Source organism: Astyanax mexicanus, chromosome 3, assembly GCF_023375975.1.
Source record: "Astyanax mexicanus isolate ESR-SI-001 chromosome 3, AstMex3_surface, whole genome shotgun sequence".
In the NCBI taxonomy this organism is placed as follows: domain Eukaryota; kingdom Metazoa; phylum Chordata; class Actinopteri; order Characiformes; family Acestrorhamphidae; genus Astyanax; species Astyanax mexicanus.
The window spans coordinates 30,270,480-30,296,999 of NC_064410.1; the positions used below are offsets into that span (position 1 = coordinate 30,270,480).

Consider the following 26,520-nt stretch of genomic DNA (forward strand, 5'->3'; position numbering starts at 1 on the left):
TACATACCTAAGTCACATTCACAACCTCAGAAAGAGGATCCCGATTTGTTTGCTGGTTACCCAAACAATCACTGCAACAAGGACCACACCAAAACACAAAGTAAACATTTAAAAGTTTTCTTCTGCATGCTCGCTCCAATTCCACATTCTTACCAGAGAGGTCTCTAAATCCCCAAATCTCTAAAAAGTACAGACTGCCACTTTAACTACAATAAAGTATTGCATATAAACACATACTTTATCAGTAATTACAAGAAAATCATTAATTGCAATAAATGATTACAAATAAAACAATGAATTATAAATCCAATAGATTATTTAAATACAATAATAACATATTCAGCAACTACATTTAAACATTTAGAGGCCACTATGACCACTACAGAAGCCGAGCAGAGTTAAAACTCATTCGTCATGTGAAGTACAACCGCGCTGCAGGTATTCCTGACAGGGGTATGTCAGTATGTGAAAAGAGAGGACATAAACAACAGCAGCGGATACTCTATTGCGTGTCACTGCTGATGGCAATACGCTAAATGAGGAACAGCCAAACTGACGCACTGTCACCACACAATGACACAACGTCAGATGTAATTCTTAAACTGTGTCTTTGCTTGACTGCCTGTCCAACCTGGCTCTTTCCTTAAGAGCCTTGAGGGCTTTGTATGCATTATATGTACTACAGCACAAATCACATTATAGATAGATAGGCAGACAGTTTGTTCAGTTCCTGAATGTGACGTGTTAAAGCATGAAAAATTAGCAAGAATAAGGATCTGAGCCACTTTCACAAAGACCAGGCTAGGTCATATTATTTTTAAAACATTAGGCAGGTCTTGTGGGGTTTTCTGCTATGTAATGGTCAGCACCTACTGCAAACAGTAAACCAGTAAATCAGCAACAAAGCCATGGAAACCTAAGGCTCAGTGATGCCTTCCATTAAGTCCTGGCCTTACATTTTATAGGGCTTAAAGGATGTGTTGCGAACATCTTGGTGCCACATACCACAGAACACCTTCAGAGATCTTATAGAGTGCATGTCTAAAATAGTCAGATCAGTAAGTGCTAATGTCGAATCTGATGGGTGTATGTACTACATTACAGAGTCTTAAACCGCACAGCCAGTTTAGTAATCCCATAAGCAAAATGCCAAATATGAAAATGCTTGTTTTTTTAATGACAAATTAAATCAAAATTCAAACAAATGCATATAGATGATACTCTTTACTCAAGAAGGTGCATTTAATTAATCGAATTCAAACCCCTTCATCCGCTGTAAAATACATATTCACTTCAAAATTGGATGCATTGCTTTTCTCCATATAAACAGGATCCTACACATAATCAAATATATAACCCCCCATAGCAAATTTGCAACTGATAAATCCACTCTGTGTCAAATTTTATCCTTCATACTAACAGTATTGATGCAACATCGGCAAATTCACTGTATATATATTTTTTTCTTATACACTTTATTAGAATTGTTCAAAAATATATATATAATCAAATTAGTGCTGTGAATAATCATGAGGAATAAAAACTTTTAAGAATGGAATATTCACATATGTCTGTTTAATTGCATCTTAACTCATAACTCATAACTTGTAAGTACCAGATAAATAAAAAATAATTATTCTGTCTGTAGTAATGGATTTAGCTTAAATCGCCTTTACATTCAGACAGTTACTGAGACACACCAGTTTATTTTTGTGGTGGAAGCTTCAATGGAGGAAATTAATGCTACGTGCATGTGTGTGTGTAAATGAGAGAGAGAGAGAGAGAGAGAGAGAGAGAGAGGAGGAGGGAGAGAAAAGTAAGATAAAGAAGGTTAGTTGAGATTTAATCCATATTTCAAAATAAATAAAAAGTAATCTGCCTTATAAACTAAGCAGAAGCAATGCTGTGTTTACTTCACCAAATACCTTTAAAACGGCCAATGTCTCATCAATCAGGTTCTATAAAAAGTGTGAATAACAGGAGCATACTGGGGCTAAAATTGGTAACATGATTCATTTGTATAAGTTTCTAGATAAATTGGATTTTATATATAAAAAAATATTTTCTGGAAGACAAATAAATTGAGCCATAGCTGCTAGAACAACAGAAAAGAGACGGGAAGCCAGCTTATGCTTTATGGTAGTAGAAATAAATAATAAAATTAATATTATTGATTATTGATTTGCATTACAGTTAAATGCAATACTTATCTATAGTATGTTACAAATGCACTAAATTAAATAAAATGCAGAAATTTGTCTTGTACATATTATTTTATTAAACATGTTATTTCTATGTGAAATGTTTTTTTGATAAATTTGGTAGTCACAAGAAATTATTTCTCTTCATTTTATTACTCAGAATATGTTATCAGTGTTACAGTGGCCTATTCATAAAGACAAACATATATTCATTAAAAAAATACATTTCCTTTTACCAATTTGCAATTAAATATTTCCTTATTTCTACTCTCTCTCTAGTCAAAACAACTCACACACTCTTTCCAGATGTTTTGGAGCACCCAGTGTTAGGACGATCCCCTCATGTGACTGCCACAGATTAACAAATATAACTGAAATGTACGATCGGGTTTCCCCCCTCACACATCGATGTATGTTTATATTTATCCACACGTATAAAGTGGCACTCCACTGTGAACTACACTCCACTTTTTTCCGTTCCAAAGCCAGAATAAAAAAAACAGCATCCAGTAATCCAAAACACAAATATCAGCCAAATGTAAAATTCTAAAGCATTTGGAATATACTTTTAACAAATGAGATGTAAAGTAAAAGTACTTTAGTATCCTGAATAGAAAAAAAATAACATCTCAATAACTCATCTTCTACCCACTAACAGCATTTCACTATTATTTCCCTTTTTTATGTACATGTACGTTTTGTTCATCAAAGTACAAACAGTGTAAAAATTACAATCCTCAAAAGTAGAATATGATCTTTCAGGTCCAACAGTCTCTTAAAATCAACTGTAAATAAAACTGTACAAATATTTTACTTAACTTAAGATAACGACGACATAATCTTAAGGGAACCACCGTAATTATAGTTTTATACTATTTATTTCTGAAAGTACAGATAACCAAGGCAGTTTAATAAACAGTGTAAATAAATTGTACTGTATGTAGATCAAACAACACAAAACATTTTATTGTCACTGTCACAGAAAAAAATTGTATCTGAAAAATGGCAAATTAACAGCTAATTATTAAGGTGAATTAAATGCATTCAGGTAAAAAAAAGATGAGGTATTTTAATTTTGGTTTAGAGACTGAAATGAATTTAAATTAAGGACATAGACATGCTTGTCATATTTGATTGATTCCAATGAATAAAAAAAGTATAAACCATTTAAATCTGGGAAAAATTAATAAATACATTTAATTTGGACAAAATTAATAAATTCTCATTTCTTTATTCATGAAAAACTTTGAAATACAATAACTTACACCAGTAAATAAAATGAGGGAAAAACTGCTGCTGTGTGGTTATTCTTTGGAAGGGCTTAAATGTTTGAATAGTGCAATTAGTGTCATCCCTTCATTGAGTTGAGACTCAGTCAACAAAAAACACACTGGTCAAGACAATCAAGCATCATCTTATTCTGGCAAACCAGAAGTTTCCAAAACAAATCTCAATTAAAACCAGTGTGAAAAAAAATAATAAATCCATTCCCACAGCCAGCCCCAATGTCACACTAGTGTAAAAGGTGTGTAAAACACAGCTCACAGTAAGCAGAGTAACAGTGTCAGCTGTAAGCTTTCCCACGCTGCCCTCAGACCTCACTTACTTGTGCAGTGGCCGTCCCACTGCAGCTTCAGACATGCATGTGTATATCGTGCAGAGATTGTGCAAGATTAAAACAAGAAAGAAGAGTGAAGTGAAGGAGAAAACTACAAGCTGAGTGAAGTGAAGGCGCAAAAGATATGAGAGCAAAGTGTAGGCATGGAAGGTCAAAGGAGGGAAAGAATGGAAAGGATAGGGAGAGCAAGTGCAGCGAGAGAGAGAGAGAGCAAAGCCAGGACTAACCAGGGTCTGTTGGTATCTCAGAGCCTTTCTTTGCGACGCATCTGCGGCCATTGACACACTGTCACTGACCCAAAAATAAACTGCATGTCTGCCTCAGCATTCTGACCCAGGGGTGGCGCAGACTGGGAGAGAGAGAGAGGGTGAGCACACACACACACACACACACACCACTGGACACGGTCATCCTTCAGCTGAATATACACCAGAGTTTGAAGTGTCTAAAACAGAAACGTTCTCAGTACCTGGATAACAAGATACCACAAACACAAAACACTACAAAAGTTTTAATCACTGGAGTTCCAGTAGAAGCCTGTGCAGTTGCCTCTGGCAACACTTTGAGCCACCGATCACTTGTTAATTTGTTCAGCTTCAGCATCTTTTTGAAAATGTTTTATCACAGTATTGCACACCCTTCGTTAAACTACAGAAAAGACAGGACAATACAAAGTCAAATCCCTATCCAGACAGGATTAGTTTCTCAGGGGGACGTCTGTGAAAAACACTTGCATCCAGACTGCAATTGAAAAAACAGGAGGACCAGTGAGTTTTGTGGCTTTCTCGGTCAGGTGACATCACAGTGTCACATGATATCAGCATGATGGTCTCTAAAAGACACTGAAGCAGAGAAACGTTTTAAAATTCTCTTCCTGATATTGTTTTCCAAGCTATCTGGAGATGAATTTGTATTTCCTACAATGAGGAAATGGTTCAAGTAGCTCACTGTTGTGTTTAAGTGGATCTCTCGCCCAAAGTGTAAATGCAGTGCATGGCAGTGGACAAATAGTTATTTTATTAAACACGAGATGCTGAAACTTAGAGATATGAGTCCGGACGGGACTAAAACTACCAGAGGACCACAGAGCACAGCAAAAAACAGTAGATAATTCAGCCAGTAATTTTCTCAGAGGTCCCCCGTAAAAGAGAAAATTAACCCAGGACCCCCTGAGAAACTAATCCTGTCTATTGCTACCTGTGAACTCCAAAGGTAAGCATGCAAAATCTTTGGCGTGGGTCCCTTTGTAGACCCAGGTCTTGTAGCTTCTGGACCTTCAAAGATCCTGCTTTACACGGAAGGAAGGTGCGGAACCAGCCTTCCAGGCAACTGGCCAGGATAATCATGGTGCCTGTGGGGAGAATGGAAGGAAAAATCACCATATAAAAAGCAGCATAGCATGTGTGTAAATAAAGTTCTTTTAAAAGACAGATGGAAGTTGCACTGCAAAAACTAGACACAATCGATGCAAATTAAGACAAATATATGTATATTAAGCAGACAAATCTGCCAATGGGGTAAGCAAAATTTTCTTAGTAAGATTTCTTACAAAAAGCAATGGTAAGGTCTCAAAATGAGTGAAGTAACACCTAAATCAAGCAAAAAAGTCACTGTTTTGGACAAAAGAATCAGAATAACTTGATTGTGCTTATTTTGAGTTTAAATTACTTAAAATAAGGTACAAATTCTAAGTAAGAATGATTAAGATAATTATCCCTAAAATAAGCAAAATAATCTAACATGCTTAGTAAGACAAAAAGTCTTATCAGAGAAGAAAATAAGATTTATTGCCTTAAATTTTGAAATTTTCACTTGCTAAGATTTAGTTTTTTTGCAGTGTGATGAATTCTCATGGTTCCAAGTCATGTCACATTGGAGTCACATTACAACAAAAATCAGATTTTAGTCACTTCAGCCTGGTAATGTGCACTTAGCCTTCAGGCCTGTGCTGATAAGCTGTGATCAGATGCAGGTAATCAGTTAAGCAGGTGAGGTCCACCTGTGATGGGTGGTGCTTGCAGGGTTTGGCCTGCACGTGATTAGAGCAGTGGAGACTTAAGCAGCATGAAACAGCAGGAGGAGCCAAAGTGCCAGGCAGAGACAAAGGAGGAGACACATGATGTTTAGTAAAATTATTACTTAAAAGTTGTAGTATGCAAGGTTCTAAGGTAGGTTGTTAGGTTGTAAAATAACGTCATTTTCAAAGGACTGGAATTGGGTGGGAAAAAAAATCCAGATCACTGATGTATATTGTTCCTTTGAGTGGGTGTTCTATTCAGCTATGAAAATTAAGCCATCCACACTTCATTTTCCTCCAAACTGTTGGCACAGTGTGGACTCTGAGGCTCTCTCACACAAACACACTTACACCACACGCATACTGCTGATTGCACGTTTCCTCATCACTACACTACTAATATACTGTCTTCCTCCCACACAGAGAAAACATTATTTTATTATTGTGGTGATTAATACAATATATTTTATACGTGCTGACACCACTAATATAAATATAGCTTTTGCCAATCTAATGCTGATTCTTTTATTTACATTTAAATATCCATCATAAAAATATTAAGAGCTTAAATCTGGTAGGTCAAATAGATCACACATATGTGCACTGTTTGGTATTTGCACTGGTGATTTTAATGTTACTGTTTGTTTTAAGTAAATGCCTTAAATATGCCTTAAAAATATTGTTTCCTTTATTGTTTCCTTTAAGAAGTGCGGACTAGAACAATATAAGACGTTCACAAACACTTTTTTTTATAAAATGGTATGCTTTGATACAGTTTCAATAATAATATAAAACCAGTAAATAAAATGAGGGGGAAAAAAAACCTTAACCAACAATTTGCATGTGTTCTTTTTTTTCTTTATTACTGCATTGCCAATGTATCGAATCGGAACTTGGTATCAATTGATAGTCAAAATCTGGGGGCAAAAAAATGTGATCGGGACATAACTAATGAGATTAGTATTTACAGTCATATGAGTAAGTTTTTTTTTAAATGTTAAAGTAAAGTGATTTGTGTGAGAGTGTAAATGTGTTGCACAACCATTTCTAAATCTCTCCTTAAGAAAAGACAGTGTTTACACTTCCTATAGATCACCTAGTTTATCTAATCAGTCCTTTGATAAAGTATTTCAGTTGAGCTACTGTGCGTGTGTGTGTGTGTGTGTGTGGTGCTGTTAAACAAACAAGTACCTTGTTGTACTTCTAGGCACTATAATCTCAAATCAATATCATGATTAATTAATCATTTGACCTCAATTCAGATTAATAAACAATTATTTAACAATTAATGATGGACACATCAAGTTGGTTGGCTCTTTGTTCCCAGACTGTCTAGCAGACCAGACAGGTTGGAGTCACATTAGTTGAATCATTAGACTTCTTTAGTAAATTTTGAAACTAGTTTTATCTTTCATGATGTAAAACTGAGTGATGCACACATTTTGTGTTGGAAAAAAAAAACAAAATACACACATACACCACATGATCAACAAATTTGTGTGTAGAGACATAGTGATCAGCTCCAAGATCATCGTGTTTCATCACATGTCCAGAAGGCTTGCTGTCAAGTTTGTGGTGCACTTTTTGTAGCCACAATGCCAGATCTATTCCTGAATGAAAATGTGAGGTATACTGTTGAATGAAATAGGTGTAACTTTTTTTGCAACCATTTCTTTGAGTATAAATTACTTTAAGTATATAATCCTGATATATATATATATACATATATACATATGTATTATATACATTATTTACAATATAAAATCATGTAAAAGGTGTTGACCAGTAGCAGATAGGTTGGTTTCCTACTTGAGTGTTGGTTTCCCTTAAGGTTTCTTCCTTAACTCAGATCCAGCTCTCTATAAAGCTGATTTGTTACAACATTCATTTTAAAAAGCACTGTGGAAATATATTTTTGTTTAATTTTAAATTAAAAGTATTGCTTTTAATTGCACAAGACAAGTTAGTCAATGAAGGACATACAAAAATGACTAGAAATGTACTATTTACTCAAGAGATATTATTTTCTTATATGCCACGGTAACAAGAACACTTTTAATAGATTTAAGCTTTGTAAACATACTTTGGCACAGTTGATATGCTTCATGCATCTCAATAAACAAACCCAAATGGCATCCGTCTCTTAGAAAGACTCAATTCCTATGAATTATTAGTTTAAGTTAAACAAGTGTTAAGCCAAATATGCTTGAATATTCAAACATGCAAAATCCTATGTAAACACAGGATGGGCTTCCTCATTTCAATGTACAGTTTAAAAAACTCATTGTGCATCATATTAAGAAAGAAACATGTGAATTGGTTGTTAGACATTGTTTTTTGAAACTAAATGTTCAAAACTAATCCATTAATTTATAACAGGGACCATGTTAAAAAAATAATATCCAACCCACCCTCAGGCTATGTTTAAATGTTTGTGGAACAAGTGAACAGGGCGCAGTGTGAATACATGTTTAGTAGCTTACCCACATAACAAACACCCACATGACGCAGTTTCTAGACACACAGTTGTATCAAGGCCTGACAGTCATGCATGACCAGACACATTTGTTTTGATTATTATCTCGGACTGAAACTTTCCCACTATGAATAGGGGTTAAGTGTGTGGGCTTGCACTAGATTTTACTGCAAATTCTCTATTTTCAAGGGTTTTAAGAGGGGTAGAAAAAGTGTTGTTAAATGTACTTTTTTTTTGACAAACAATGAAGAATTAGATTAGTGTAGCTCACATGCTGCACAGTTAAATATATTGTAAAGTGTTAAAATCAAAGTGTAGACTTGTGATTGTCTGATTTCAATAGGTGGTGTGTTTTGCTTGTTCTCTTCGATTAAAAAAATACTGACATAAATGCTGTTATAATATACTTTGTTATGCTTTAGTGTACTTTTTAAAGTGTACATTTTTATTTTGTATTTTTGAGTATGAGTGGGGTTTAGAAGGTCTCAGGTGAGCTCCCAGCATGCTCTGCGGCAAGTTTTCTTTTTTGTTTGGGGTTATGAGGGAGTTTTGTTTATATAAATGGGATTTAGTTGTGATGGACCCTCTTGGTGTTGTGGTGGAGGATAATTAAGGGTCTCCACTTAGAGATACATTTTATGTTTCTTTGGCACTCTTTAATACTCTCCTATTCTAAATTAAGTTTGTTAATTTATTTTACAGTCTCTCAATTTGTACAGCCTGTTGTCCTGAACCTTCCATTTTTGGTTAAATTAAACAAGTGCAACATGTTTCTTTTGTTTACTATATGTACTAAATATTATATTTTTAATAACAAAATAGCAATGCGCAAGTCCACAAATAAAATGAGTCAATTTAAAAAAACACTGTAGGGAGTGGTAAGAATAAAAACAGTATAATTTTAAATTAACACTTTTGTAAGTCAAAATGGGTAAATACTTTTGCATAAAGTCATACAGCTCTGGAAAAAAGGAGACCACTTAAAAATGATGGGTTTCTTTAATTTTAGCTAATTAAAAACCTCTGGAATATAATCAAGAGGAAGATGGATGATCACAAGCCATCAAACCAAGCTGAACTGCTAGAATTGTTGCACCAGGAGAGGCATAAAGTTATCCAAAAGCAGTGTGTAGGACTGGTGGAGGAGAACATGCAGAGATGCATGAAAACTGTAATAAGAACACAGGGTTATTCAACCAAATATTGATTTCTGAACTCTTAAATCTTTATGAATATGAACTTGTTTTCTTTGCATTATTTGAAGTCTGAAAGCTCTGCATTTTTTGTTATTTCCGTTATTTTGTTATTTCAGTTATTTTTTCCATTTTCTGTAAAAAAAAAAAAAAAACAAAACTCTAAATGACAATATATTTATTTGGAATTTGGGAGAAATATTGTCTGTAGTTTATAGAATAAAACAACAATGTTCATTTTACTCAAACATATATATAGCCAAATCAGAAAAAAATGATTCAGAAACTGAAGTGGTCTCTTAATTTCTTCCAGTGCTGTATATGACTCCATACAGTGAAAAACTTACGCGTTGTAATATTACCTCTTGTGGAGGAGTTTTTCCACTGTAGTGAATGGAACCATATTTTATTTAGTTGATTAAACACTGTCAATTTTGTTGTGAACAACAAATAACCCAGCATGATCTGACTGACTATGACGGGCTTATTTCACTCTGTATATATTTAATGATTTTAACAAAAACAGAGGGAGCATGGGGTGTTAGATGCAAATTGTTTGGTTCATCTTGACAGTTCCAGGTCAGATCAGTGTTGACAGGTGAAACCTATAAATAAATGAATCTGATCTCCACCACGCATAGCCTTACACCATCTTAATGGCTTGATGGAGGCTCATCCATGTAGATTTAAAGTCATTCATAATATTCTAAGATACACAAAAAAAAAAAAAGTGAAATTCCAAACAGACTCCTGTGTGTGTGATCCAATCAGATAAGGCAGGTGTGGTGAGGAGGAAGCAAAGGCATGGGCAGGGCTTACACTGCGAGAGGAAAATATGTGACAACTAGAAAGGCTTTCAAAACACAAGATAGTGAGTATTAGAGAGAAAGGCTACACAGATACTACTGCAGCATGGATTTCACACTGGACTTTAATATTATGAACCAATCCAAGGCTTACAGTAAATCAGGATAAGAAGACAAGTCTGCAGTGTGCTTCTTTACTACAGAGCCTGCCAAGTAAGTTCACTTCTGATTCTGCCATTTCACACACACGCAAACACACTGAGCGAGGGTGTCTAACTTTATACAAAATACCTAAAACACACAATGACCTCAGTTAACATTACTGATAATGTGCCCTAGCTTTGCATCTAAAAATCATTATTAACTAACAACTATTATTTTCATTTTTTTAAACCATCATATGTCACTTATGTAATTCAAAATAACTGGATAACTTTTAAATAGCAATGATGTTTTAATTATTAAAAATATTCAGGCATTACAGTTAAAGAAAGAGTTTAAATATCTTAAATATAAATATATATTGGCTCTCCTGGCTCAGTTAAAACTTAAAAAAATTCTGTCCATGTATTGTATAATTAGCTGATAATGTAATTAATTATAGCATTACTTATTATGGGGCAGTTTTCCAAAAAAAGGGGATTCAGTCTGGTTAAAGATAAATATTGTCTATGGCTTAATCCCTGTATGGGAAATAATAAAAAAATTAGATAGCACAGAATATCCCTTTAACAATAATGTAGTCCATTTCTGTATTGCTTTTTTCTGTTTTCCTTACACAAGAAAATAAATCTTGTACATTTAAACTGTCCCATTTGATCTTGATCCCATTTGATCTTGAACTTTGATCTTAAATGCACTGTTGTAAGTCGCTCTGGATAAGAGCGTCTGCTAAATAACTTAAATGTAAATGTAAATGTAATTCTCCATACATATTTTTCCTCATCAGCTTCGATCTATTAATGTTCCCTTCTGACTCCATGTATTATCTATAGCATGTGTAGTTTTTGTGAGTTTCTATTCAGTAGTTCTTCTGTACAGTAATTTACTGAGTGAACACACAACACAATGTCATAGTGACAGCATGTGCTTAAAGGAACAATGCAGACAAACAGGTTATGGAAGAACTGTAAAGGAGATTTTTAATAATGTGTCTCAGAATGACTGTGCAGCACAGGTGAGAGGTGTGGCAGTAAAACAAGCTTGGAATGCCTTTCGGTATGCTAAGTAAAAAGATGATGATGTAACATGTTTCACTGTATACAGATAGTGGTTTCGATCATTTAAATAACGTGAAACCAAATTAGTTGCACATACTATAATGTGCAATGTATGTCTTTGGCCTCTTAAAACAGATAGAAACTAGAAAAACTTGTAAAGACACAATCATTTGTCATTCAAAGCTGATAATAAATGTGCTGTTACCGGCTAAAACATCAGAACAAAAAATGGTCTACAGTTTTACAAGCATGTGATATCAAACCACTAGCTTGTAGCTCTCTCATTTGATAGGCAAATTTAATGAGTCACTTTCAAATGTACTGGCAAAGTATCACAAAATAGCGTCATAGTGCTTATTATCCTCTTCATTTTGTTTCCTATATCCACCCAGGTAACATACTCATGTGGGGATCACAAAGGTGTTACGTGGGCTAGGTGGGGTTCAGGTGGGCATGTGTTCTGAGTAGGTTTGTAGCTGTGTTTACTGGAACCCAGCTAAGCTTCACAAATTGGCGCATTTCATTGTTACAGTCAACTTTATTCTCAGCAGTGTAGAACCAAGATGGGGGCTAGGTTTAGATCCTCTTGGGCCTATCACTGAAAATGATGAGCCCAAACACTGACACACATACCGTATCAGTCAAAAAAACAGCAATTTCTTATTTAATGTGTTTTCTTTTTTTATGATTAAAGCTATGCAGCTATACATCATCAAAAAATAATTAAAAATTAAAAATAATAAAAAAAAACAGAATATGTTTTATACTTTAGATTATTCTAAGTAGTCACATTTAGCTTTGATGACAGATTTTCACACAGTGGCATTATGAGGTAGATTCAACTAAGTTCCCAGAGTTCCTGCTTTTCTTCACACTGTGCTCCAGCTCTTCCCAAATCACACATTTTAATTGGGTTTAGGTCAGGGAATTGTGGAGGCCAGTCTAAATCTACTGAATTAAATATGAATCTACAATGTAGAAAATAAATGTTATAATGAAATCAAGATAAACATTGAATGACAAGGTGTTTTCAAACTTTTGACTGGTACTGGATTAAAGATTAAAGCATGGTTAATCAAGATGATGATGAAGCCTAGAGGAATGTGAGATCAATGTGTGCCATACAGATCAGGCCCATTAGGGAAGCTCATCTGGGTCCCAGTAAAAACACACATTGCCACAAATCCATTCAGAATCCATGACTACCTGAAACCCACCTAGCCCATGTACCACCCATGTGGTACAATGGAAAGGTGCAAATAAAATGGTTTAGAGATGTTGAAAGTTAGGTAGATTAAATCAGATTAGATCACTCAAATTAAGCAACGTTTGAACAACTAACAGAGGCCTGGTTTGACACATAGTTGTATCTATTACATAATTTTCTTTGTTGATACAATAGGTAATGTATCAAAGGCGTGTTGCTGGTAGATTCTTTGAACAATAGCGAGAACAGTGGCATGAACATCAAACCCTGCTATATTGGAAACATGAGTCATTCAACTGACTGGATTAGATTTTGGTATGTAATTTTAGGTGAGTGAGAAGACACATGGGAACATTTGCTGTGATACCCATTAATGTTACACGAATCCTGGTTACTTAGTCAGCATTAGGGCTGCATGATCTAGGAAATATTTTACATTGCAAATGTTCTTTTTTTTCGACGATATATATCGCAATATTAAACAATGCAGGGCCCATGACTTCACCTGCCCCTCCCCCACCAACGTGCTGTCTCGCGTCTGGACCAATCAAGGGCTGAGTCTGCGCTGAGCACTCAAAACCTGAGGAAAACAGCAAAACAACAGTAATCGGCCCTTTAATCAGGCACTGTAATGGCTTTTTAAAAGGTAAATAAGAGTGTTTTTTCTGAAATTAAAAGTGTGAATTCAGCTGTAACTGAAAATATTTGCACAAAGCTGTGCTGGACTGAGGTGCACAGCTTTCGACACATGCCCAACCATGTGGATGGAGGCTACCTTGTGTTTTATCCAGCCCCCCTGCCCATGCGCCCCCCTCCTCCTCGCACTTCCCAGGCAGCAGCAGCCCGTCACTCACACAGACACAGAGACATCGCTGTGTATCTACTTCCTGTGTCAAGAATCAAAACATGGAGTGTTTAATTCAATTGCTTTAAGTGACACTGAACATCCTGCAATGTGACTATTGCGCATGCACACATCGCAATGACAATGCTTAAACGATATATATCATGCAACCCTAATCAGCATAGAATGTTTTTAGGGACATTAACAAGCTACATAGTTTGCACTGTTTCTGTGCTACAATACACTTTTATTATCAGAGTTCTCTAAAATTTGTCTTGCATACCACAATGGCTTTATTACAATTACAGTATTATACACATCACATTATCATCAGTATCAAGCCAATTCATATTCCTCTTATACCCTCACACCCAAATTAAACATTCACACTACGTCGACTATCCATTGACTTTTGTTGCTGTCATGCAAGACCTTGTATCTTCGTTTACAAAACAAAATTCACAGATTTAATTAATAAAGATATTTCTTCATGATTCAATAACTTTAAAATAAAAAGGAACTTTGAGTTTTAAATACATTTGACAATCCACAAATGATTACTCTCTTTTCCAAAACTGCTGACTGCATTGTAAACTTTGTACAAGTGCTGGTACTGCATCAGCATTTGCAAATCTCATTTTTTTCATTTCTGTTAATTTCCCAAGCAACAAAAATATCAAGTGCAACTGTTTAAACATCTTTTAAAGCTTAGAGAAAATGAAATTCGTGTTCAGCCCAGCAAATTTAATTATGCACTGTAGGACAGTTGCGTGTCTGAGGGCCCTTGTAAAAGCCGGAGCGTCAGGCCTAAGCCGCAGCAGTGTTAGATCAATGCGTGCTATGTGCAGTCTCTCCAAGCTTTTACACCTGGCTTTTTCAGAGAGGGCTCCCAAATGCCTGCCATACTGCCTGTGCTTGCCTTGTCTGTGCCAGCGGTGTCATTACAACACACATAAAAAACAATGTCTGGACAATGCCTGTATCTAATTATAATGCAGTATTTGGCAGAGGTTGCTTAGACATTTGTGGCACAATCTCATTATCAGCTGGTGATACTGACACTTGTTTTCTTCACACAGCATGTCTAATTCATCTAATGTGACCAGCCTGTGTGATCTCTCCGACAGACTGTGTGGTAAGTAGCACTTTCTCTGTTCTCATATTGTTGTTTTCTATCATTTGATTTTTTGATCAAATCAGAAACGAACTAAGATCTGCTTAATAATGTATAATTTAATATGATTATGTGTTCTATTCACTAATAAACAAAAACAGAATATATTAAGTTATATAAGTATGATCCTGTTGCTATTTTAATTAATTCTATTTCTGTTTTATTGTCTCACTCTGTACCATTCCATTCACACCCTTTTACAAATTTCTTACAAGAATTGCGTATCGATTTTAATGATGTGTATAAGTTTTCTAGGTCAAAAAAACTGTCACCTGTCATGTCTTCTTTACTTTCAACTTCTGAAAGATAGTTGGGCTATTCTACAGAAAGTAATGTGTCTTCAGTGCCCCTAAAGTATAAAATCCTTGTCAAAAAAATTGTTGTAAAAATAGTTGCACCCAGAATGAAATGTCAAATACTATACTAAAGAAAAATATAGGTTACCAAGAACAATAAATTATTTATTATCATTTAGATTGATATGGTATACAGAAGTAGCATAATGTCTCGACATGGAGTTGTAGGGATTCCATCCCATTCAGTTTGAATATTCTCACAGTCCCTGCAGTTTTTGTGGTGGTGTAAAGTGTTGGTGGCACGTCCAATAGCATCTCACACATTTTCAATCATAGATAAATCTGCCAATGCAGTTGGTCCTGGCACAGCATTTGTGTTTTCAAGGCAAGCTCTTGAAATGACAGCAGTATACGGATAAGCGCTGTCTTTTTGAAACTGCCCATTGCCTTGAGTGTTTAGAATGTAGGGCCACTAGTTGCAAGCAGTGATGGGCCGATCTCGATATTTTCAGTGCAGTTGTGATTCCGATACACACATTCTGATATAAAGAGTTTTTTTCTTTTAAATAATTACATTTATGTTTTACTTATTTAACAATTGTTTTGAATATTATCACTATTGTTGTTGCTATTGTGCTTACAGCATGAGTCTGAAACCAACGACAAAGCACGTCCTATTATAAAAGCAATAAATATACACAAATTCAATCAATGTTCATTCAAACAAAGCATTTTATTTATGAAAGGAATATACATAAGACTCTTAATTGCTCCAACAGGCTGTGAAAAAAAATTTGTGGCTGGTAATTAAGAATAATTATTATTAATATATTTTGCAGTTTCTCTTAGACTTTGAATCACCTACTAAAGTTTAGTGTGTTTATTTAAACCGCGACTACTACCTGAAACCAATGCAGCTGTTTGTTAAACATTAATTGCATGATGCAAGCATATCTCTATCGCCTTGATTTAGAGACTAAAACATCGCCAAACAAACAAGCGAACAGCTTAATGCAGCATGTTAACTTTACTTCCATTACAAGTAACTCTCTTGCTCTTTGGCATTTCTACATTAGCATATTTCAAACGGACAGCATTTTGTTCAAAATAACAGCTAATGCTGCTACAGGTGTAAGATGTGGAACTGTTCCTGATTGGATGATGGAGTCTATTACTTTGTATTAAACCAGACTACATTCAATATGACTGAACTAATTTACTTTTTTGACTCAATGAAATTAAGTTTCAATGACTTAATGAAACTTAAATTAGTGTTTATTGAATCTCTCTCTCTCTCTCTCTCTCTCTCTCTCTCAGTGGCATGGGTATATGAACAAGAGGTCATTGTGGTTCCTGCGCTGCTACTGGCAATTACCCTGGGCACACTTTTAGCATTGTGTTGTTTGCGCCTTTGTGCCAAAAACGAGGACGACACAGATAAAACATACAGTCATCATCACACACGACAGCATCAAAGCAACACACACCATCAAAGCAACACACACCATCACAGCAACACACACCACCACAGCAACACTCAGCATCAAAGCAACACACACAATCACAGCAACACACACCACCACAGCAACACTCAGCATCAAAGCAGCAGACACCACCGCACAAGCAGGCAGCACCTGCAGGGCATTGATGGTAAGTTTGTGTTTGTGTGTGAGTGTCTGTGTGTGTAATTATGTTTAAAATCAGGCTGCTGTTGTTTTATTATCCCTGAAACTGCATAAGGGTGAGTTTAACAAACGTAAAGTTGGACAAAGCTTCATTCTGTATTGGTCAAGGGGTCAAGAGCCAATGTAATTATCATAAACAGGATGAAAGACATTTTTTCTCCTATTGACCTGGCTTTATTGTTTAGGACAGGGGTCATCAATGTAATCCGTAAAGAGCCAGTGTGACTGCATGCTTTCATTCCAACCAAACAGAAGCACACCCAGTATAATTAGAGTTTAGCTGATTAAACAAGTAGAATCAGGTGTGTAACTTTGTGTATAAGACTGGTGACCCATGGTTTAGGGCATGATTATACTTTGAACTCATACATGCGGTGGGGAATATTGTACACTGTTGCTTTCGTACTGTAACCAAGCTTTGTCAGGGTTTTCAAAACAAATCAATCTAATGCAGAGTTCTGTTTATTTACAGGATAACAGACTAGGTGGACATTGTGTACACATTTGTTTTAAAAAATGTAAAAAATGTTTAACTCTCAGCCTGGCCATTACAAAGCTGGTTATCATTAGCCTAGTTAGCATACAGAACTGAGTAACTGAAATACCACTTTTTAAACAATTTAACAAGAACAATTAAGACAGACAGAAAGCTAAAACTACTGTTTTTTTTTTGTTTCTGTCTGGTGCTATTAGCGGCTAAGTGCTAGCAGTTAGCCGCTAATGCTCTAGGTATAGTGCTGGAGAAACTTGGGAATCTAAGCTTACTGTAAATAAACGGAAGCGTTTTACTCACCCAAATAAACAGTTTTCAGCAGAGAAATCTGTGAAGATTAACATTCTGCGCTCGTTTGACTTTAAAAGAAAAGATTACAGTTTTGTTTACGACCCCCACCATCACTCAGCTACACCTGCTGAATAAGAAGTTCCTTACTATTGTTGCTTAAAATGCACTTTATAATCCAGTGTGCCTTATTTATAAAAATAGACAAGAAAAGGAACAGTTATTGATTGTGTGCTTTATAATCCGGTGCACCTGTGCTTTTTTGTTTGTTTTTTTGGTGTCACAATAGGGGTTAAATAGCAGTTTTAATTAGAATTTTCTGCTACTGGTCTATTTATTATGTGTGTCAAAATATTCCAGTACATGTCTGTATTGTGAAAATGTATTTATATAGTATAATACAATATTTTTACCGTATCACTCCTCACTCTCTTCCTCACTTCCCCACAGCTCCTCCAGAGTTTAACCCGCTGGAGTTTGAGGCTGTCCCTATGACTGAGCAAACCCTGAACCGGCGCCCTCAGCCTGCAGTACCGCCGCTGACCACAGAGAGGCAGCAGGGCTCCTTCCAGCTCATCACCCCGCTGCCTCTATCCTTTGCGGTGAAGCCCAATAATAACGTGACTCTGTACAGAGCCAGCATGGACCGCAGACCTGTGGTCCTACGAGTTCTGAGCGGTAAGACTGACTCTATTTACTACAGAGAGAGAGAGAGAGACAGAGACAAAGAGAGAGAGAGACAGATTGAGAGAGAGAGAGAGAGAGAGAGAGAGAGAGAGAGAGAGAGAGAGAGAGAGAGGGGGATATCAATAAATTTGACATTGGACAAATTTAGATTTATACACTATTTTAAACTAATATGAAATTATGTATTTATAGTGCTGGAATTTATTGTAAATATTTATTCATGAAATAAAGGACTACTACAATTAAAAAAACATTTAGCTTATCTTACTGTCCTACCCAATAGAAAAAACATGCACAACAATAAACTGTGTAAATATTTATCTATCTACTTTAGGTTGATCAATAAATAGTGAAAACTTACATTATTACTTTTTTATATTTATTTATTTATTTTATAAATTTTAGGTTGTTAGGTTGTAAACAAGCAAACACAGTTTGTGCAATAATGATATTTAAACCTTTTCAACCTGAGACCCACTTGGCACTTTTTTGAGAATCTGCCCTCCCCCCAACTAAAACGTGTGTCAAGATGTAAACTACAAGCTATATCATATGTCTAAAAACTCAGCTCAAGTTATACAATTTGTCCTTGAATTTGGCTCAAAAAATGAAGTAAAATCAGCTTCTAATTAGCACACAATAACAGAAATGCACTCACAAAACAGTCCTTAAAAACCTAAATAGCATTTCAGTGCTAAAAAGAAAAAGCAGCAATGAACCATATTATTTTTTCTCTCTCTCTCGCTACCTTATTTTATATTTAGCTTACTCATGTCAGGATGTGCTGTTTTGTGTCTATAGGCTCGTCCAGCTGGATGGTAATTTAAATGTTGTTGCTCTGGGTGCAGTTCCAGTAACCATATTTAACACACTGTATATAAGTATGGACAGGACGACAGCGGTTGAAGAGTGAAGCCACTACGTCTCTTACGCCCTCTGGTGGCTCCAGTACAACTTTTAACCCCGCCTATTTCTATTTATTTGAATGGGAGATTACTTAATTTTCTAATCTAAAATTACACATCCAGTATTTTTTTGGAAGTTGGATTCTGTACATTCTGCAAGCCTCCTCCTATGTAAATACCCCCAGTGTTTTTCTTTACAGTTAATGTGTTTTATAGGTGTTATTTAGTGATATTTAAAGGAGTGTGGTGATGTGGTGATTGAGACGTTGGCTGTGCGCGTGCGGGTGGACTGGGTCTTAGACATGTGGGCGGGGTTTGGGCAGTTACCCGGCCTCGCCTCCCATAAACATTATACACGTATAAGATATAAGATACAAGATTTCTATGTCGCCTCCCACCTCTGCTGCTCCTGTCCTGGCTTCACTTTACTGCGCAAGCGCACGCAATAAGGCAGTTTCCATTTCGGCCATCTTTTAGCTTAAAAAGGCCAAAATGAGAGTGAATGGGGTCTATAATTTTAACCTATCGCAAGTTGACAACGTGCTAAATTACTCACGTGACAAAACATTGGCCATTTATCATCATAAAAATTAAATAAAGCAACAAATAACTATTGTAACTATTGTAAAATCTGAAATAATTAGATAACAAAAATAAAAAGAGTTGTTAAATGTTTTTATTTTATCTATTTTTATATTTTTATGTCCGACTGCAATTCCATTGTCACAGTTTGAATCAGATACTGTAAAAAAAGATGGACGCTGTGTCGTCGTTCCCATTCATTCATTGAAAATGAAGCCAAAATCTTTCGCCATGTTGGTGATCCTGAAAGCCGAGTCTGCGCAGTAGAGACCAGAGTAGGGAGAAAGACTGTGGAGAGACAGCCTACTCATTTAAATAAACCCGCCCCGGAGGGCTGCCTCGCGGTCACAGACTGCAGAGCGGGGTGGAGCGGAGCTGACGGTCTGTTATTGGTCCCGCCCATAACCAGCCCTTTTACAATAACCACACCTTTTTTGAATAGAGCTCAATAACGTTTTTAAAAACGAATTATATGGTGATATAAAATATGACAATATAAGCAGAGGTTACACTAGCTGTTGCATTTAAATAATGGAGGTAGAATTACAGTATATTGAAAAAAAATGTGATTGAAAGTTGTCTGTTTTGCCATTGAAACCTATGGGGATGGGTGGGGTTACACAGCTTTCTGAAACCAAACAGCATGGGGCGCCCGACCTGTGGTGGCTTCACTTTTGAGAGACGATGCTCTGTCCAGCTATATACAGTCTATGGTTTGAATACCTCTGGCTGTACGCCAAATAATATATTGTTTATTTAAGTACAGTGTTTGCTCTTAACAAAAACTGTAATTTTGAAAACTTAGTTAAATAGAAAGAAACACTTTTCATGGGTCATATAGCTCAGTATGTAGATGTATAAATCATACGTCCAATAAAATGTTTTTTTTTTCCAGGGTATGCAGCGTTTTGTCATTTGTAATTTCTCCATTTGCAGAAACAGCAAATGCCAGAGAGCGGCAGTCGTTTCTGGGCTTTGCTCGCTTCCTCTCAGAGCTTGGACCTCATCCATGCCTGCCTGCCCTGCTGGGTGTGGTGACTGTGAGTTCACCACTGATCACAGTGATAGAAGACCTGGAAAACAGAGACCTGCTGGCGTTCTTATGGAGATGCAGACAGGTGCTTCATACAATTCCTGAACACTTTGTCACTAGTTGGATTTCCCAAACGGGCCTCTTGATAACAGCTCACCTCAATCTCACATGGTCCCCATGTAGGCCCATGTGCAGTGTATTATTTCAGATAATGGACCCATGTAAAACCCCTCCTGGTCCTATCACTGGCCAACATGGAACCTGTGCACAAACATTTCTGGTTCTCAGATGGGCTATCCATATAGGTCCCATATGAGGATGTGCCTGATAAAATGATAAAAACTCTATTTTGCAAGAACCAAATAGTAACAAACTATTTCTGAAATATGTGTTTTAGCGAGACACACTTCCTACTGTATAAAAAAATGTTTTACTGTCATGTATGCTGTAGGTTGATATATATTTAAATTAAAATGGTTTACATACATTTTTTTTAGGACCACCACACTGTGGGATTACCATGTGACCTAACAGAGAAACGGATTTTCACAATGGGAGGACAGGTCGCCTCTGCTCTGGTGAGTACTACCTAAAATCTCAGAAATTAATGAAATGCATAAAGGCCTGTTTTAAAGCAAAAACCAAAGACAAAATGATTAGTGAAACTCTTAATAGAGCCTATAAATAAATAAAAAAAACAGTAAAATGCAAATGATATTCAAATTACTTTCCTATTCATGGTTTTCTGTTCAGTTTTTGACACATGGCATAGGCATTGCCGCTACTAAAGCTGAAAGGGGGTGTGACTCCTTCACATTTCATAATTATTATATTATATTGGTTTACCCAGCACTGTTTCTATTGCTTTGTGAAGGAATCAATTCCACCTGATCTATAGGAAAATACATATACCACTAAAAATCCAGTACCACCAGCCCCATTGCCATCTCACAATGTCCAGCTTTTGCTAAAACCTTTTTATTTGTTATATGCCCCCAAAGTTATTTAAAAGAATGTTCAATTAAACATTGAAATTTAAGTAAGTTTTGCCTTATTTATTATTCAGAGTAGGGTATTCCTAAAATAATTATTGTTGTTTCATTACTTTAATTAGCAATAGCAGTGGGTTTAAAAACAGGATGATGAATATGTGAACTAGTTGAATGAGCAGTAGTGTTGAATCTCTCTCTAAATAGTCACTCTCTTTTTTTAATTGAGTCACTTTTGTAGGTAAAATTAGGTGTTTAACAACCTTTTAAAATACATTAGAATGCAGGAAATAATAATTCTTCTGACACCCCTGATGGCAGGCCTTTGTTTGATCATGTTTCTTAAATCAATACATAGGCTATTCATAGATAAAAGTATAGTTAAGATGTGTTTACTTGTAGGTCTGTGGAATAAGATTAACCTGTTAAAAAGATTTACCTATAGTAAACGCAATTGATATTAAGGTCAACAATTTCCCAACATCAATGTTAATTCATATTCTTTGACTGTGTTTAACAAAATGACATCACATACTATTATAATACTACAATGTGGTCACAATAATCCTCACTAACTTTGAATTGTAACTTTAAATATGTAGGAGTATCTGCACAGTAAGAACTGCATCCATGGTAACGTTGGGGCTCGGAGTGTCCTGGTTGGTCGAGATCTCTCAGTGAAGCTGTGGGGTTTAGGCCCAGCTTTCCGTATGAGTACAGAGACTGGCACAGCGGAGGAAGTGGAGGAAATGGAGTTGAGGAAGTGGCAAGCTCCAGAGGTGTTAGCACGTCGACCTGTCAGTTACAGCAGTGATATGTGAGCAGAGCTTGTTTATTGCTCATTTATTGGCTTTAGAAAATTTGATGTTGTGAAGGAATAAAAGTTTCATGTCAATTTAATTTTCAATTCCAGATGGTCATTTGGTATCTTGCTGTTTGAAATGGTAACTTTAGGTAAGTGTTAAAGTTTTTTTTTTTTTAACTTACCAGCCTTCAATAAAGTGTATCCAGTGAATTCCTGTGAAAAGATTCATAAAGAAACAGCAGCTCACTATGTGTAAATTAGTCTGTACTGGAATATTAAAGGAAAAGAAAACAGACCACAGAAATCCATTATTGCTCAGACCTTGTCCTAGAATAAATAACAATAAATTTCTTATTTGGTTAACCTTTAAAATTTAATTTTACTTCTCCCTTTTTCTGTTCCCAAGGAGATCCTCCGTTCCCTAGAATAATGGCAAGTGAACTCTTGCAGTACCTACAGAGGGGGAAAACCTTAAGGAGACCACCAAACTGCTCCAACTCACTGTACGTAATTTTGGATAGTTCATAAAATGAGTATGTATTTAGTAGACATTAAAATACCTGGTCCCTATCATAACCACTGAACAGAAAGCTTTTTAGAATAATGTTTTTAACCCACTGTAAACATTTTGTAGTACTGCTGTTCAGTGTACAATAAAGCCATGAAATTATACACTTATTGACAAAAATACGTACCCCAGATTCCTCTCAGGAAGATATGTAAATGATTCCTTGCCACTAGATGGTGAAAAAGTGCTTTCCCATGTGCCTTATATAAAAAGGCTTTTAGAGGCTACATTTGGGTAGTGTAACTCACGGTGAGTTTCATTATAACATTTTGATTGTTTAGCTACTGCACTTAAGGATACTTTCAAAATTCTTGATTTTTTCAGATTGACTGACTTTTCTTAATTTTTTTATGGATAAGAACTCTTCTCAAAAAGAGAAAAAAATTATATTAAATTAGGAGACCACTTCAGTTTCTGAATCAGTTTCTCTGATTCATTGCTATTTATAGGTATATGTTTGAGTAAAATGTATATTGTTGTTTTATTCTATAAACTATAAACAACGTTTCTCCCAAATTCCAAATAAATACATTGTCATTTAGAGCATTTATTTTCAGAAAATGAGAAATGGCTGAAATAACAAAAATAGATGCAGAGCTTTCAGACCTTAAATAATGCAAAGAAAACAAGTTTTAATAGTTCAGAAATCAATAATTGGTGGAATAACCCTGTTTTCTCACCACAGTTTTTATGCATCTTGGCATGTTCTCCTCCACCAGTCTTACACACTGCTTTTGGATAACTTTATGCCACTCCTGGTGCAAAAATCCAATCAGTTCAGCTTTCTATCTTCCTCTTGGTTATATTCCAGAGGTTTTTAATTAGGTAAAATCAAAGAAACTAATCATTTTTAAGTGGCCTCTCGGAGCTGTATATATTTATATTAAGTTTTATTCGATTCCAACAGCACCCTTGTTGCGTTGTTCATTTTGTCTATGAGTGTATTTATGTATTAAATAAAAATTAAGTCGCAGGACACCCTTTTAATTTTGAAACAGAATATGGTGGCTTTCAAGATGATGGCCATATTTTCCATGTTCTTAAATATAGGTTGTTCTACCCATTATTTAGTGGGGAATTCAGATACATCTTTCTCCCTTTTGTTTCTAAAATAAATTGGTGTCCTGCAACTTTTGACTTAACATTAATAATAATTAATAATGTTTTGCAGTCAGTTTTTATATCTACATTATTTCCTCACTTCTCAGATACTCCATCATGAAGGACTGTTGCCAGTGGAGGCCACAGGAACGGCTCTCGCTGACTGAAGTGATTTCAAAGCTAAAGTCAGGTGAGAGAAATGCTAATGACACGGTGGTTCTCCGTGTGCCTGAGGCACTGGACATTGGGACGTACATGCGAGAAGCAGGCTATGGAGAATCCTACAACTATGCAGTTGTCTAACAACATCTTGGGATTTCTTTATCTTCTTCTTCTTTATATTCTTAATGCACTTGATTTGCACATGGACAGCTTATGTTTCTGCTGCTACTACCAAGCAACATCTTACAAAACTTAGAGAGTGAACAACACAGATATTCATGGAACTTCCCTGTGTCTGTATTAGTAAAGCTCAGTAAAGCTGCACCAGAGAGGAATAACAAGGCTAAAGGCACAGGGGACAGAGAAATACATAAGCCATGTGTTGTGTTCATGGCAGGGATTCCAAATGGCATTTTCTGCAGGATGATGCTTACCCACACACAACAAGGGTCTCCCAGGACCTGTTACCAGTTACCATTCTTTCACCTCAAAAATATAGCACTTACTTGGTCTACCATCACGTACCTTTAACAAACTGCAGATTGTGCAGAATGCAGCTGCAACATATCTCACCCATACCTAAAAACATACAATAAAAACATCCCTGTATCATATTTAATTACTTATAAGGCCCTACACTGCACCGGTTTACCTTTCAGAACCTTTAACTCCATATTTCCCGCCCCGATGCTTGTGCTCACCGAGCTCTGGCTAACTTGTTAAACCAAAAAATCAGTTCCACGGAAATATCCGAGCTGCAGGCAGTATAAAGTCTTTTTTTATCTTTATTTATAAGTTATCTTTTTAGGGAAGAGTTTATGGCTGCTAATATACTTGGATACCCTTATGTATGTTACTTTTGTCCTTTTATTTGTTGTACATGTCTTTCACCTGCACAGGTACTTGTTGTACAGGTGTTTTTTTTTTTTTACCTGCGCTGTTCTTGTGCTTGTATGCAAGCTTGTCTTTATGCATTTTACCTTTTGTTTATGCCTGTGTTGTTAAACACTTTGAGTTTTTAGGAAAGGCACTATATAAATAAATTGTGAAAGAGAGAAGGGATACCTATTGTCATTTATGCTGACGACTAATTTACTGGATATTTCTAAAGCTTTAGCTATTCTTTTTTCCTCCATTGATTACTGTAAACATGTGGTCATTTTTGTATTTTATATCTACTGTTCACTTGGAAGCCTGTTAAGCTGGCTGCCAGGACTTATTGTACAGGCTTCTGTTGCTCTGGTTGGATTAAGCTAAACCAGTTTCCCCATCTACGAACTTGAACAGGCATCTTTGTGTACATTAAATGAAGTAGAACCTCTTGCAACGTGTCAAAGTGCCAAAATGTCACAAGATGCAAAGTTTGTACTTCATCTGTGTTAAGGCATAATTTTATACACCATTCCTGAAACTTCACATGGGGGAGAATGCAATTAAATGTAAATAATTACAATTTTCTCTCTGATATTGTAGTGGGACCCTAAGCTGTACTGTGATATCAGTCATGGTCACGTCCGTTAAAATAATATTTATATGCATATTTATATGTTTTGGAATGGAAATAAACTTTGTCATTAATCAGTGTTTGTGTCATTATTGTCTCAAGATCTAATTATAATAGTATAATACCAAAGCACTATTATAAAGTACTAACTTCAAATTGGAATTAGTGCTGTAAGTCATGCATTAATTAATTGAATTCTGTTTCAAGACTCTTCAGTGATGGTTCCTTAACTCGCAAAGGAGCACCTTCAAAAGCTTTACAACCTTTTAGAATTCTGCATGTGTGCATGCTCACATGTCTGTGTCAGTAGATCAATACATTAATTAAATTAGCATTACATTACATTGCATTTGGCAGGTGTAGAATTTCAAGGGGAAAAAAATTATACAGGGCATAAAGGAATAGTGGGATAGGGGAGGAATGGGGGAGAAGAAGAAAATTAGGTTAGAAGTCATTAGTTTGTTAGAGGTGTTAAGTGTTACGTGTTAAGTGCTCTTTGAAGAGCTCGGTCTTCAGGAAAATGTCTTCATTAGAATATATGCATTAGAATGTCCACAATCTTTTGGACACATAGCATATTTTAGAATAGGCTGTATTAAACTATTAAACCCCAAGGCACCTGTTACGCTCATCTGCCCCACATTCTTAATCAACCTCGGTCTAATT

General features: G+C 35.8%; 2 protein-coding genes across 5 annotated transcripts in view; one reads left to right on the forward strand and one right to left on the reverse strand.

Annotated features, from left to right (window-relative positions):
* The window catches only part of clcn1a (chloride channel, voltage-sensitive 1a), a 37,744-nt gene extending 32,579 nt beyond the window's left edge, over positions 1-5,165 (reverse strand). For 2 of the 3 annotated variants that reach the window (XM_022666134.2, XM_049476302.1), the window contains exons 1-2: positions 5,017-5,165; positions 4,047-4,168 (exon numbers count right to left, since the gene is read on the reverse strand). In XM_022666134.2, the coding sequence (XP_022521855.2) occupies positions 4,047-4,097 (51 nt within the window). In that variant the 5' untranslated portion in view covers positions 4,098-4,168; positions 5,017-5,165. Of the gene's footprint in view, positions 1-4,046; positions 4,997-5,016 lie in introns of those variants that run through there. The other variant, XM_015608117.3, reaches the window with a different exon arrangement.
* A 5,157-nt stretch (positions 5,166-10,322) lies between these two features.
* styk1a (serine/threonine/tyrosine kinase 1a) lies at positions 10,323-25,931 on the forward strand. 2 transcript variants are annotated; one of them, XM_049476304.1, is made up of 11 exons: positions 10,323-10,524; positions 13,229-13,384; positions 14,662-14,717; positions 16,370-16,702; positions 17,969-18,196; positions 20,629-20,810; positions 21,223-21,303; positions 22,317-22,531; positions 22,628-22,668; positions 22,926-23,022; positions 24,296-25,931. In XM_049476304.1, the coding sequence occupies exons 3-11, from the start codon at positions 14,663-14,665 to the stop codon at positions 24,489-24,491; spliced, it is 1,428 nt and encodes a 475-aa protein (XP_049332261.1). In that variant the 5' UTR covers positions 10,323-10,524; positions 13,229-13,384; position 14,662; the 3' UTR covers positions 24,492-25,931. The 2 variants fall into 2 exon arrangements, with proteins under 2 accessions (XP_049332261.1, XP_007258321.3); XM_007258259.4 differs by lacking the exon at positions 13,229-13,384.
* The last annotated feature ends 589 nt before the right edge of the window (positions 25,932-26,520 follow it).

What these genes read in the sequence shown, in the direction of transcription:
- styk1a (XM_049476304.1), top strand. Translation starts at nt 14,663, where the DNA reads ATGTCTAATTCATCTAATGTGACCAGCCTGTGTGATCTCTCCGACAGA. An exon ending in GTCAGTTACAGCAGTGATAT is followed by an intron (nt 22,532 to 22,627) that starts GTGAGCAGAGCT and finishes TTTCAATTCCAG; the next exon opens with ATGGTCATTTGGTATCTTGC. An exon ending in GTTTGAAATGGTAACTTTAG is followed by an intron (nt 22,669 to 22,925) that starts GTAAGTGTTAAA and finishes TCTGTTCCCAAG; the next exon opens with GAGATCCTCCGTTCCCTAGA.